At 46.2% G+C, this 13999-nt stretch overlaps 1 protein-coding gene across 2 annotated transcripts in view; it reads right to left on the reverse strand.

Moving 5' to 3' along the window:
• The window catches only part of MYO5B (myosin VB), a 291416-nt gene that overhangs the window by 83434 nt on the left and 193983 nt on the right, over nt 1-13999 (reverse strand). For both annotated transcript variants that reach the window (XM_084781005.1, XM_084781004.1), the window contains exons 13-16: nt 13449-13571; nt 12629-12712; nt 1273-1428; nt 585-682 (exon numbers count right to left, since the gene is read on the reverse strand). In XM_084781005.1, the coding sequence (XP_084637131.1) occupies nt 585-682; nt 1273-1428; nt 12629-12712; nt 13449-13571 (461 nt within the window). The remainder of the gene's footprint in view (nt 1-584; nt 683-1272; nt 1429-12628; nt 12713-13448; nt 13572-13999) is intronic.

Below are 13999 nucleotides of genomic sequence, written 5' to 3' on the forward strand. Positions count from 1 at the left end.
CCATCTGACTCTGATCTTGGACTACAATTCAGGGTTTTTTTTTTGTCTTGGTCTCAGTCTCTTTCTTGATCTGTCTCTCTTACTTTGTCTTATTCTGGTTCTTTCTCTTTTCCCCTCTCTCATCCTACTCCTCTCAATTACGTGTGTATGTGTCTGTCTGTCTGTCTGTCTCTCTCTCTCTCTGTATGTGTGGATGGCACATGCTAGGCCTACAGAGTGCCTGGCATCTGCTGGGTACCAGTCTCTGATGAATGAACCGACAGGGTCATTGTTGGCTGGATGGAACACACAGCAAGTGCCACCTGTCTTCTCTCAGGCCCTGAACGCTGTTCTGCCCACCAGCTCCTTCAGTCAATAGATTTGGGGCAGAGGACTCCCAGGCATGCCTCAGAAGCATGGAGGAAGGGAAGCAAGCAGCGTGCTTACAGAAGGCTGTGCTCAGCACTCAGCCCACTCGGGAAGTGACTGACCGCTCAGGTCAGTATATGGCTCTTAGAGGCCAGCGAGGCTGAGTCTCCCCTGCTCCTGCTGACTCCCATGGCTGGATGAGGTGGCTTGTGTGGCCACACCCTGCTGGCACTTACTGAAAGGGAAGCTTTTCGTCGTTGGGCTTGATGCATCGAACGTAGTGCGGCGTTGTGGCATTCAGGGTCTCCATAAGCAGGTTCAGGGAAGTGCGGAACTGCAGAGGAAAGCCAGGCCTTAGTTGTTTTTAATATTCTGTTGAATGCCCAGCACTATTCTCACTATGACTAATTCAGAAAGACAGGGGAAAAAAGACATTCAGAGACCAGGGGTTAGATTCTACCTGACACCCTCACTTGCCATGAATAAGACTGAATCTTTCCATAGTAGGGCTCTTCAAAGTAAATGGGGGAAACTACTCCATAATGTGCCCAACTCCCAGCACTGGGGAATCCATGAGGTGAAACGTAAGTGCTAAGAAATGAGAGCTCTGCTTGCCATGCGCTGAACACGGGGCTGCAATTGTAATGCCTGCACCTAAACACTCTGGAAAGGATGGGCTTTGTAGGAAATGTCCCAAACCAACAAATCCACAGGAGTGAAGGCAGCTGGGATTACCAGACCCTTCTCTCTGGAGACACAATGGAGAGTGAGCACTTGCCTTAGCTGTTCCTGGGCCTCTTTGGCCCACCTCCCCGACCATATCCAAAGACCTTTACTGGGACCCTGCATCTAGCCCCCTTCTTCTGTAGGCTCCCTCCAAGCCAGGCCTGCTACGTGTGCCACAGGCCGGGGACTAGGACTGACCTGGCAACCCACGGATTTCTTGTGCTCCTTGTTGGAGGCCTTCATGGGGGGTCTGGAAGAGCGAATGTTGATCTTTGAAGAGGAGCGACTCTTGGCTGTGTTGGCGGCAGGAGCAGAGTCCTTGTCATCATGGAACAGGTCAGCCACTATTGGGAACTAGACACAATCACAGGAAGGAGGAGACCTGTTGTAGTCTATTGTTGTTTATAGTCTTGCGAAACAGCTAATATATATTCCTGAGAAAATACATGCCCACACAAAACCTTGTGTACCCATGTTCCTAGGAGAATTATTAATAAAAGATCTTCATAAAGGAGTAAGATTGACCCAAGTGACCATCATCATGTGATGAGTGGATAAAGAGTGGTATATCTATCGGTATGATGGAATAATATTCAACAATATAAAGGAATAAAGTCCTCATACATGCTACAACATAGCAAGGACGAGCTTTTAAAACAGTATGCTTGAAATATGATGAAAACACTATATATGGCAAAAGAACACAGAGCACGTGACTCAGTTTACCTCAGGTAAAGTGTCTAGACAACAGAAAGTGCCCCACTGTTTGTCCAAGAGGGAGAAGAGAGGCATCTAATGATTGGTTTTTCATTTTTGAGCAATGACAATATTCTCGAGTTTGTAGCAAGGTTGCACAACTTGGTTAGATTACTAAAATCCCCTGATGTTTACGCTTCAAAGGGGTGAGATGGGGTGAGTGATGCCTCAGTCTTTAAAAGGCTTGGAAAAGGTTTCTCTCCCTAACAGTGTTACTTAACATTCATCTACAGAGACAGTTTCAGTTGCTTGTGGTGTAGTAGGCCTACGTCTAAACGTTATTATTTTCTGGCACTTCCTGTTGGATCTTGTAATATTATTTGGCCTCCCTGAGCCCTGTGTTTCCCATTAGACAGTGGCTCAGAGGTCAAGAGGTTAAGAGCACTGCCTACTCTTCTAGAGGTCCTGAGTTGAATTCCCAGCAAGCACACGGTGGCTCACAACCATCTATAATGTGATCTGATGCCCTTTTCTGACCTGCAGATGTAGATGCAGGCAGAGCGCTATATATATAATAATAAATAAATCTTCAAAACAACAAACAAACAAAACAAAACAAAACAAAAGACTTCATTTATTCTACAAGATTGTTAGAAGGTTTCTCTGCTAGTGTGGCAAGGTTTAATGGCACAGTTTGTCCCTCACGACTCTCAACCCGATGAGGACACATCTGCCATCACTCCCTGAGCAAATCAGTGTGGGACTAGCACTGGGAGGTTTCCAATACACATCTGACAGTGGGGAGGAAAATGAGCACAGAGCCTCTTTTGTCAGCCTCGGCACACTGAATCTCAGCAGAAAAAAGGCTAAAGGGTAGTGAGCGTCTCAGACTCCAGGCTCCTCTGATCTGTTCTGTACCCTCTGCCTTTAGAGCCCACTTAAATGCATGAATCTCCTCCTCACACTGTGTCTGAATGCCCTGGGCGAGCGCATCTAATTCCATCACTTCCTAGAAGGCACTTCTGGTACAGCAGGCAGGCTGCTCTCCCTGCACTTCCTGGTGTTAAGCATCACGTATTGCACCTTCGCTCACTGCGCTCACCTTAGCTCAAGTGTCCCCACTCTTCAGTCTCTCTGCATGTCTTAAAGCCCTGTCTCTCCAGGACCCTGCACCCCCTGTGCTCTTTCCCAGCATGCTTTACCGACTCCCAGTCATACATCACACAGGCCTAGTCTACAGCACGTACAAGCCATCTTGGCCTGTGATGGCCCTAGAGCCCTATTCTGGCTGAGTTCACTGTGTCCTTGCTGCTCCCAACACCGATACAAAGGCAGCATGAGATTACCCACATAAGCACATAGAGGACGCTCTCTCTGAGACACTGGCTAGTTTATTATTAAGTTATGGACACAAAGTCAGTACAGCATGATATGTGTGAGGTATATATCATATTTCATATCGTGTATGACATTTAGAAAAAGAGACCACAAAAGTAGAAGGGGACTATTGGGAAAAGGAAGGAAATAGGGAACAGGGAATAAATGAGATTAATGGGAGCAAATATAATCAAAGTATATTATCCATGTGTGTCAAAAGTCATAATGAAATTCATTATTTTGTACAATTAATAGCCTCATGACAAATGCATGTTATAAAAATTCGGATGTTCAGTTGTGATAATCCTGGTGGTGAATGTGACTGGATACAGAAGCCCCTTGAAGATTGGTAAATCATGTTTTAGGGGTGTCCAAGGGAGCCTCCAGTTAAGACTAACTTGAGGGGAGAAGACCCACCAATGTGGGTGTCTGTACAGTGTAGAGGACATCATTCACATAGTATTAAGGCGTGTCTCTGCAGTGAGCTAAATGCTAACAGATTCTGGTACTGTCATTGCTATTGAGGAATCTCCCGTCTCAATGTTGTGTAAAAATTACTCCCCAATTATCTCTGATTGGTTAATAAAGAAACTGAAGAGCCTATGACTAGGCAGAGGAGACAGTAGGTGGGATTTACGGTTTCAGGGTCCCAGGGGGGAGAGGCGGGGCAAGGGGAGGGGGAAGGGAGAGAGAGGGGGGGGGGGCAACAGGCCATGAGGAGTCGCCCTGAGGACAAAGATGGAGCAGGAGAGGCCAGGCGAGACTAGATGGAACTGGCATGGCGCACACGGTGGGGAGTAGCCAGGAGAGCAGAGATGGCTTAGAATACATCAGAACTGCCCAGCTGTAGCAGGCTACAGCTTACTAACAAGTGTAACAGGTCTCTGTCTCGTTATCTGGGAGCTAGAGCGGGCATAGAAAATCCCATTAATTCCAACAAGTGGCACCACCCTGAGGCTGGGGCCTGAATGGAATAAAAGGGAAAGAGAAAGTCAGTCTCATCCTACCAAGATATAACACCTCAAACACTAAAGGCCAAAATAAAGTTTTCCTTCCCAAAGTTATGTTGCTCAGTATTTTGTCTCAGCAACAGAGTCTGACTAATGCACCAAGGAAGTCTTTTTTTTTTTTTTAAATACAGCAGCATAGAATTTTAGATCATTAGCCACATGAAACAACAGGAACGCACGGAAAGGACCTACCAGATCCGGCTTCAACCCTGTTCTCGTCCCATGAAACACACAGCAGCTGGCATAAGCCCTCCTGGGGCTACAGACAAGGCTGAGCCCAAGCTAGAGTCCTGGTCCCTGGGTGCACAGGCAGAGCTTGCTTGCTTGAGGTTCTCGCAATGGAGACCAAGTGCATAAAGGGCACCAGTGAAAACAGTCCCCTCCCCCACTAGTAACATCCCCTTAGACAGAGCTTAAAGAGGGACATTTAGGCAAAGAGGAGAGGAGGCTCTGTCCTACAACAGCATCCCTGCATCCGGCCATAGCCCCTTCATGGCAGTGACAGCAGCTCACGCTCTGCAACAAATGTCCCAGACCTTCCAGGACTGCAGTCGTGCGTTAACAAGTGTTCATTAGGCACTAAGAGGACATAAGCGGGGGTGTCATGTCAATAGCTCAGGAAGTGACAAAGTCACATGACAGGTCCACAACCCACAGAAACAATTCAATAGCATACTCCATTAGTACTTCTCATGTGTGTGTTGTGTTTTCAGAGTCTTCATTTGTTTCTTTTCTTGTTGATACAATAAAATACCCCATGAAAGCAACTCGAAGGGGAAAACATTCATTCTGGGTCACAGGTTCAGTTTAGTTCCTCACGGCAGGGAAGTGACTGAGGCAGGAGCCTGAGGTAGGTGGTCACATTGCATTTACTGTCAGGAAGCATAAGGACAAAAGCTGCTACCCAGGTACTCCTTTACTCAGCCCAGGATCCAAGCCCGGTGAGCGTGGGTCTCCCCAGCTCAGTGAATCTAATCTAGATCATCCCTTGCCAGCATGCCCAGGAGCTGTCTGTGTGGTAATTCTACATCCTGTCAAGTTGATAATCACTATTACCCACAAAACAGCCCTACAAGCCTGTGAAAACTAGGAAATGTGCCTAGACCTTCCATGATGATCTTCAGGAAGCCCCAGCTCATCTTAAGTCCTGGTAGTAACAATCCAGCCGTGATGTGACACCTCACCGTGAGTATGAGGACAGCATCCAAATAAGGCAGCAAGATGGTGCTGGTGGCACACTCAAGCTGTTCTCTGAACTTGGGTGTCATGTGACACAGCTCATCCAAAAGCAGGCTCTACGAACCTGTTAGGGACCTATGTTGAGCGGCAGGCTGAGGTGTCCGGGCCACACAACAGGTCAGTGACACTCTTATCCCCTTAGGCTTCTTGCGACTCAACCATACTCAGAGTGGCATAAGACCACTGGCCCAAAGTTAGGGTCTGTCCACTGCACTGGGAGACATAGACACTGCTCAGAAAGCATTCTCTTGTCCGACATGATGACTTCTGTCATCATTTCATGGTAGTAAAACGGGAAAAATTCTGAAGAGTAAAGCACTAATTTTCAACAATCATTAGGCCTGGTTATATGCACACACATCTGAGAGGATCAGCACAGGTGTACCCACCCACAGGTGCAAGGTTGTGATGGCTAATGTTCAAAACAAATACCCAAGGCTTGCCTCTTATCCCAAGGATTTTAAACTGAAACAAAGAATATAAACAAAGACTTTACACTTAGGCATTATAAGTTTACTTTTTGAATCAATTTTAGGATCAGGAGTACTTACAGATAAGTGTTTTACACTGTACAGTAGCCAGCAACTGTAGGTCACAAACAACAAAAATGCCTAGTGTATGTGTGTGTGTGTTTGTGTGTATCGGAATCACACCCTTCATCTCTCAGAACCAATCATGAGAAGCACCTTAACTTTCAGGTTTTTAGCACAGTGGTTTGCAATCCAACCATCTTTACAGTCTGAAAGCACCAACTAACCTAGCCTGGGGTTAGGCGCAGCGCTTGTGTAGCATATGGGAGGTCCTGGGGTTGATCGCTAGCAGCACAAAAATAAAATGAATGAATAAAGGCACAGGCCAAAACTGTAAAATCCAAGACCACGCCTTGGGAGTAGCACAAGTACATTCTGCTGGCTGCTCTATGGTGGTAACAACTGGTGACAATTACAATAGAGAATATGATCAAATCATGAGCCACACACTCCAAATCCTGGTCCAGGGACTGGAAGGGATAATTGTATCCAAAATACACAGAACCAAAATATTTACATAATAGGATATAGAGAGACTCCAGTCAAGGATATTGAGGACAATGTTGTCAAGCAGGTGGCTTTCAGGGTCCTCCAGTGACATAATTATGGATGATTCTAAGTTCTAGCTGCCAGAAACTCTTCATCTTTGCTATGGATTCTCTTCATGTCTCTTTAAAGGGGAAAGGACCTCGCTGCTTGATAAGTATGTCTATGTTGTCAGTATCACAGCAGTGCTACTTTCCCTAGCTATTCGATTCTATGTGCTAACACAGAAAGAAAGTCAATCTTTCCCCATTCTCAGATATCCAACCCATGCTGTGCTAGGGGCCGGCAACACACGAGTGGACAACGGCAGGCACAGCCTTTCACACACTGAGGAGTTTGTGGTCTGGCATGGAAGGTGAACACTTATCAATTACCTATGGGATTGAAAGTACAATGACAAGAAGGAAACGAGAACATTCCAATCCATCACCAAGGGAAGCCGGGGCAGTAGCATGGGCAGGAACCATAGCAGAGTACAGGCTCGAGGTCAGAGCTGCTGGAAAGCCTGCATCAGAAGCACACTGATTGTTGATCAGGGAATGCAAGTTCTTCAGCGGCTCCTGGGGCAGCCACTGAAAATGTGCCTGCCCAGGCATTTCCACAGACTGGCTCCCTTCTAACTAGACAGCAGTCATGGTAACACAGACCAACCAAACACATTGCTAATCCTGTTTGCCACTCATGTGACTTGTCCCCATAGGTACTGGCTTCTCTGCCTTCTGCTATTCAAGCTTAGAGTTTAAAGACCCGAGGCAAATCTATTTGCAAAGGGATTAGAAGTATGAAAGTACCTTTAACGGCTGTTTGACAGTCTAAGAAAATTCAATTAGAGCTGCGTGCACAGTTTCCTTGGAAACCACACCTATTCATTCGTGTTTATAAGAACGTAATGGAGATTTCCTTTCAAACAGACATGTGACACCCGAAGAGGACACGACGCGGCAGAACAGTCTGATCTTCCTCAAAAACTGCCGCAAGCGTAACAAAATGCACTTTCTTTTCAGTCAGTTTGCTTATGTGCTTAGTGTTACACTTTGGTGGGAGGGCCTGGAACTTCAACATTTAAATAAAATATATTTAAGTGGGCATTTTGTGGCCTTGAGAGACTCAGCCCTGCCTTGGAAATGGGAAGGCAACACACCGTTTATCAACTGGAGTTCTCCGCTCATTTTCAGGCACATTTTCCAACAGCCAGTGTAGAGGACACCAAGAATGTGGAGGGGTCACGTGTGTCCTAATGCACTGTCTCAATAAAGTACTTTAGAATTTTACATTTAAAAATAATGAATTTTAAAAAGCAAGCCATGATTGTTGGTTTTAATGTCAACTTAGCACAGAGTTGTATGAATCACCTGGGCAGGGAGACAACAGAGATGCTAGCTGTTCTGACTACCTTAATGGATGTGGGCAGATGCACCCAAAATGAGGGCAGCACCTGCACCAGCAGTCCAGATGAGAAGGGCCTTTTGCTCAGCTGGCCCTCCCTCCGGCCACTGACTTGCCCTATTGTCACTGTTGATTCCTTCACTGATGTCAGAACCAGGGCCTGTCACTGACTAAGGACAAGTGAAAGGCACCCTTCAGGGTTGTGGCCCCAGAGTTGGGCTGCTAAGGTACCTGGCCTTCTGGACCATGTAAAGACCCAGTTCTTGGCTCTCTGGTGTGAGGCAGCCTCTGTGGGACTCCTCTGACTGCTGAGGCTCCAGCCTCAAAGGGTGATCATTTACCAGGTCTTCAGCCTCTCTCAGGAGTAAAGAAACTTGTTACTATTTCAGAACTTCCTTATATGTACCTCTGCCCCCTCGCACACATTCATTTTACTGGCTCTCCTCCAGAGAACCCCAACACACAAACATTTGCTCTTAATGCAGTACTGGGGGTCAGTTGGGGTTGCTTCTCTGCCATGCCCTGGGGACTGCCAGGCTCAGGGTAGGCACTTGGGACAGAGACTCTGTGAATCATCGTATTGCTCTTGACGTCCCTTCTCTGACAGCATGCAGTGGAGAGATGGTGTGTGTCACTTGTGTTCCTCCAGATCCATGGCCCAGATTGCCCAGCTCACACTGTGACACAAATTGCCACCTCAACGGTTGACCCTCTGACCTACACACAGCAGGCAAGGGAGCATCGTCAGAGGAAAAGTACTGTCCTTTCTTAGGACTGCTTTCCCAGCCTCCCATACACTAAAATATCCCTTCTCATAGGCAGCAAAAGTTGGGAGGGAAAACTTGTCATTCTGAGTATTTAAAAGAAATGAATGTGTCAACGTCATGTTTTAAAGAGACATTTCTTTGCTGTGCCCCTATTTATAACCCTGTAATAGCTGAGAAGGCAATTAGCTCCATTCCGCCTCTTCACAGTGTCACAGGCTTCCCTAATCACATTCTCGTTATCACGCTCATCCTCCGCGCAAACATCCCCATAGCTGGTGGCAGTGGGAGTCCTCTACTTCACACACTTAATTACTCTCGACAAGGTAATGATTTCTTATCAGGCGCCCCGCACAAAGGATAAGAGCCAATGGTTTCTCATAAAATAAAAGTACTTTAAATAAAATTAAGAATTTACACAACAATGTAAGAATTAGATGTGTTTAGAGATTAAAGCATATCCTAAAAAAAAAACAGGCATTGCATTATTAAACTGATGTCCTACGGTCTTATGTTTCCAGGTCTTTATTGTTCTATTTTTGGTATGTGTTTCAAACCTAAGCCCTGGAACACTGCTACTACAGCAAATTTCTTTTTTTATTTTTCTTTTTAAAAATGAGAGTGGCTTAGTAAACAAGGATGTGTAAATATTCACAGTGACAGATGTGCCAGGCAGAGCCTGAAAGCACAGGGCCTCTCTTTCATCCACAGCTGCATCTGAGGTTTCATACTGATGGCGTGGCAGACGCAGAGAGGTCATTGGTTTGGCAAAAGAGAAGACTAGAAGTGTGGTAGCTGGGTTGGGGCAAAACAAGGTGTGGTAGCTGGGTTGGGGCAAAACAAGGGAGTCTGTTTCTTTCCAAAAACACAGGACAGACTTTTTTGCCCTGCTATTTATTAACTCTGTTCAGACCCACTGAACAGCCAATTTCACTTGTAAAATAATAGCGAACTACCAAGAGTTATTTAAGAAAGGGAAAGCACGAGTGTGTCCATGTGGAAGGATGGTCGACATACAACGATGAGTGTAGTAAACTCAGAGGGGACCAGGATGCATACTGTGGTTATTTCATCCTTAAAAACATGTGCCAGTGTGCTGTAGTGCAGAAGAGGCACTCATGGAAGACGGCCTGTGGATGAGAGGAGGCTTATATACAACTCTATGATGAGTTTTGATGACTAATTTTCTAATAAAAATCCAGTGTGCTTAATCTAAAACACCTTCATGTGCAGAAAAGATCACCACCACCATTCTTACCAATACCTGGTTTGTAGGCCAGCTCTCGGCTAGCGTCTGACAATGTGGATTTCGGGAGGGTGTTTACCATCCCCTGACATGACTGGATCACGATTTCTAGGTTGACTGTGCAAACAATGTCATTCGTGATGATATCTGATTTTCTCCTAGGAGTCTGGAAATTTAGTTCATGCTAGACCATGGTGCCTGTTTGTCACTGGCAACGTTTTGTTAAGTAAACTATCACTGCACTTGCTTCTCCAGGGGTTCAGCTCACCTTGTGTGAGTTCACTGGGAGGAGAGTCTTAGAAGCTTGCACCTGCTCTCTTCCGTACTACCCGCCATGCACCTGTTGTCAGCGGAGTTTGTTTTGCATCCTTACACTGCAATAATTGTCACCCTAAGCAAAGCACATCCAACGTCTGTAGGTCTTCCTAGCAAACTGCTGACCCTGAGGCCTCTAACACACTCCATTCTCCAGAATGTTCTTCTCGACCTTCACATTGCTACATCACAATCACACATATCTTTCTGCATTCTGCACGTAAGTACTAAGTGTATTTTTTCACTAGACTAAGATCCCAGAGATTGTCTACATGTGTCTATATATGTTTTTATATACATGAATACTCAATGATGCTGTTAAATAAAATTAAATATCAAAAACTGCTCCGCTAGTACTGGTACTTGCTGTGCCAAACAGTTTTTCTTATCAGCAATAATCTCTTTCAGGCTATAATGTCCCTGAATTCACCAAACTAAGACAATTAAAATAAAAAATGTAGCTGCCAAACTAAATTGTATTTAAGTCGTCACTTATGTCCCTCCCTCACATTCAGATGACAGAGGCTGCATGCTTGAAGGTCGCCTCTTAAGACTCCCAGGAAATGTGGGATGAGGTGGTGCATGAACCTACACTCCATGCCCGTCCTTGTCAGAAATGGGAAAAAGCCTGCAAACTACCTAGACGTGAGATTTAAGACATTAATCTGACGTTGGACTCCAAAACACTACACATGTTTATTCCAACTTGATTGTCTCAGTGGTCAGTTCCCTGATGTGTCACCCTCAGATGACAGTGAACAGTGGGGCTGCTGCTGACTCAACTCTGCCCTAAACTCCATCTTGGGCTCCTGATGGAAAAGGGTTTAAACGCTTGGGTTGATACTGAGGTTGTACTTTTTTCGTTTTACCATTTCTCTGTATTGTGTTCACAGTTCTAAAGCTCATCACAAAGAGATACTACTCTGGCATTTCTCGGGTGTTATCAGGGCCCTGCAGTAAGTTTGGTGCCACATGGTCTGTGAGAAACCTGCAGTGTCATCCTAGATCCTACTGAAAGGCCAAGGTTGGCCGCACCATCTGCATCTGCATCAGCTACCAGAATACAGGTGCACTGGCCTCTCCTGGCTGCGGCCCTCCCCAGATTTCCTTTCCCTTCACATGTTATCTAGGTCTCTCCTGGCTGCAGACTTTCCCTGAGTCTCTGTTCCCTTCCTATTTCCTGAGCAGATCTGTATCAGTGCAGCCAGGGACAATGAGAATGCAGCTTTGCTCTTCTCTGAATGCAAATAGTAGGTTTGGGGTGGTGACTCATAACAAGCATGCAGTAAGGACAGATAGACACACTATCTGCATTCTTTTTCTATGCTCATGAGAACGAAGCAGATGAAATTTTGGAGACAACAAATATTCCAAAGTATATTTAAATGTCCTTGAACTCTGACTTTCTATTACTGTGATACCTACTTGTGGTTGTCAACTCTACTTCATCTGGAATTAACTTAAACCCAAGCAGCTAGGCACCACTGTGAAGCACTCTTCTTGATGGAATTATTTGATGTGGGAAGATCCATCTTATATCTTGACCACACCTTTTTATGGAAGCCCATGCAAAGGACAGGGAAGAAGGAAGCTCTTGCTCTCACTCTCAATGGAAAATCCATCCCTTCACTAGTACTAGAGCCTACTCCTTTGGGATTGTGACATATACCAAAGACCAGCTGAGACCAGCATCATTGACCACACAACTGTTGGATCCTTGAACTTTCTCTTGGGAGACAACCATTGTCAGAATTGTCAGACCACAGCCTGTAAGCCATGCTAATAAAATATTATAGATACTCTATCAGTCCTGTTTCTCTAAGGAACCCTGCCTAATGCAACTACATTCAGATTTTGCCCTTCAGATGGCTGAATAGAAACTAAGTACACAAACACTAGGCTGGAAGGGTTCAGACAGTCTTAGACATGCAAGCAGGGAAGGAAGACATGTGACTTGAACATCAGCAGACTTTTCATCACAACTTATTCCTATGCGTCCTCCTGGTTGTCATCTGTCTTGAAGCTCCCATATACTTCCATTTGGGGTGTCTTGCCTAGTTTTCTCTCTAGGAATAGAGAGACATCTTCTTCTTTTTCCCCCTCCACCACCTGTAACCAATAAATGCCCCAACTCTCCCTTCCTGTACTCCACACTGTGGGGCTCACAACAGCATCCTCATCTCCGATCCGTGGGTTTATGTTATTTTTTTCTTCAGTCTCATCATTTAGTCCCAGCGTCCCTAGTACTTGCTATGTAGATCACGCTGGCCTTGAACTTGCAGTGATCCTTGTGCCTCTGCATCCAGAGTGCTGGAATAGCAGGCATGCAAGACCACACCCAGTTCCCACTTATTTAATGTTTTGTGGGGCTGGGGATTGAATGTGGGGTGCTATGCAAGTCTCCCACCGAGTCGCTTTGCTGCCCCCATTCCCAGCATCCTTTACCTTGCTGGCCTTCAGGACGCTGATCTGTTCCTCATACACGGTGTCCCGGTTTTTCTCTAGGAAACCATCTGAAAGGTACTCCACCTGGGGCCGCGGCAATGAAAGGACAAACAGTTAGCGCCTCAGGTGCCCTGGCAGCTTTCCTAAGCAATTTCATCTCATCTAGTCACATTTACTAAAAGCTAAGGGTAGATGGAGATGCCTAGATATCGCTGCTTAAAATGCAAATCTGATATGCCTTAGATTTACTCGGAGGCAACTGAGTATTCATTTGGCAGAAGGAAACGCTGTACTGAAGGGAACTCTCATGAGAGAAGGCTTCTTTAGGGCTCCCTGAAAGCAACTTCTCTGCCAGTGGCCCAGACACATTGAATCAGGATATGCAATTACACACACATTACCACCTGAGATTTTGATAGGGATCCAGTTAGCGAGGCTCAGTGTCCACACTCATCATCACTGGGGTCAGAGCGAGCTACTCCAGAAGGATTCCAATGTTAGCACCTTGTTTTCACTCCTCCGTCTTCTCAGCTCAAGGATAGCTGATTCCTACCGCTCACCTGCTGCTGTCTTCCCAGGAGAGCTGCCCTCAATGACTACCCGCTGTGCTTGTGAAAGGCAGGGGCTAGAGCACACACTCAGCTTGTGCCTAGTCTTTGACAGTCTGGTGTACTGGAGTTGGGACCAAGGCAGGGTGAGGTAGAAAACAGAGGGGAACCTGCGACCTCATGTCACTGGAACTCACAAAAACAACCTCCTTAGCCTGCAAACGCTTTATTCTGTCTACTTCAGGCCTGAGGGCAGCAGAGAGGGCTGGTACCTTGTCTGCAAAGTGGATGACAATGAAGGCCGTGTTGGACATGCGCGGTTTCTGGAAGTGCTGGCTGTTGGAGTGTCGTTCATAGAGCTTCTGGGCCCAGTTCTGATCCGTTCCTTTGGGGACCTGGAGAAGCACAAGACCGGGTAGAGTGTCTCACGAAGCAGGACAAGGCAGTGAAGCATCACGGCAGAGGGCTGGAGCCTGGATTCAGGTCTCAAGCCAGGACTCTAGCTGGACTGTGATAAGAACTACTCAACGGTGAACCCCTAGGGTCCTGCTGTGAAGGGTCACTGACTTGGCTGTGTGTGGGCTGGCATCCACGGTAGCCAACAGAAAAGGGAAGTCCGAGGAGAGGATGAAGATGGACACCAAGGCCACGGGGCAGATCCATCTGTGGAGTTGTCTGAAGATGCTCTCATCCCCTTCAGCATCATGCTCTTGCTCCCTCAGAAGACTGGCATAATTAGCTTATATCTCAACCAAGCTCATACTACGCCCTGGCTCAGGCTGTTCTTCCTTTTGAAGCCATTTTTGGTCTCTCTTCTTTGGAA

The sequence above is a fragment of the Acomys minous genome, assembly GCF_964271855.1.
Source record: "Acomys minous genome assembly, chromosome: 4".
NCBI classification, from domain to species: Eukaryota; Metazoa; Chordata; class Mammalia; order Rodentia; family Muridae; genus Acomys; species Acomys minous.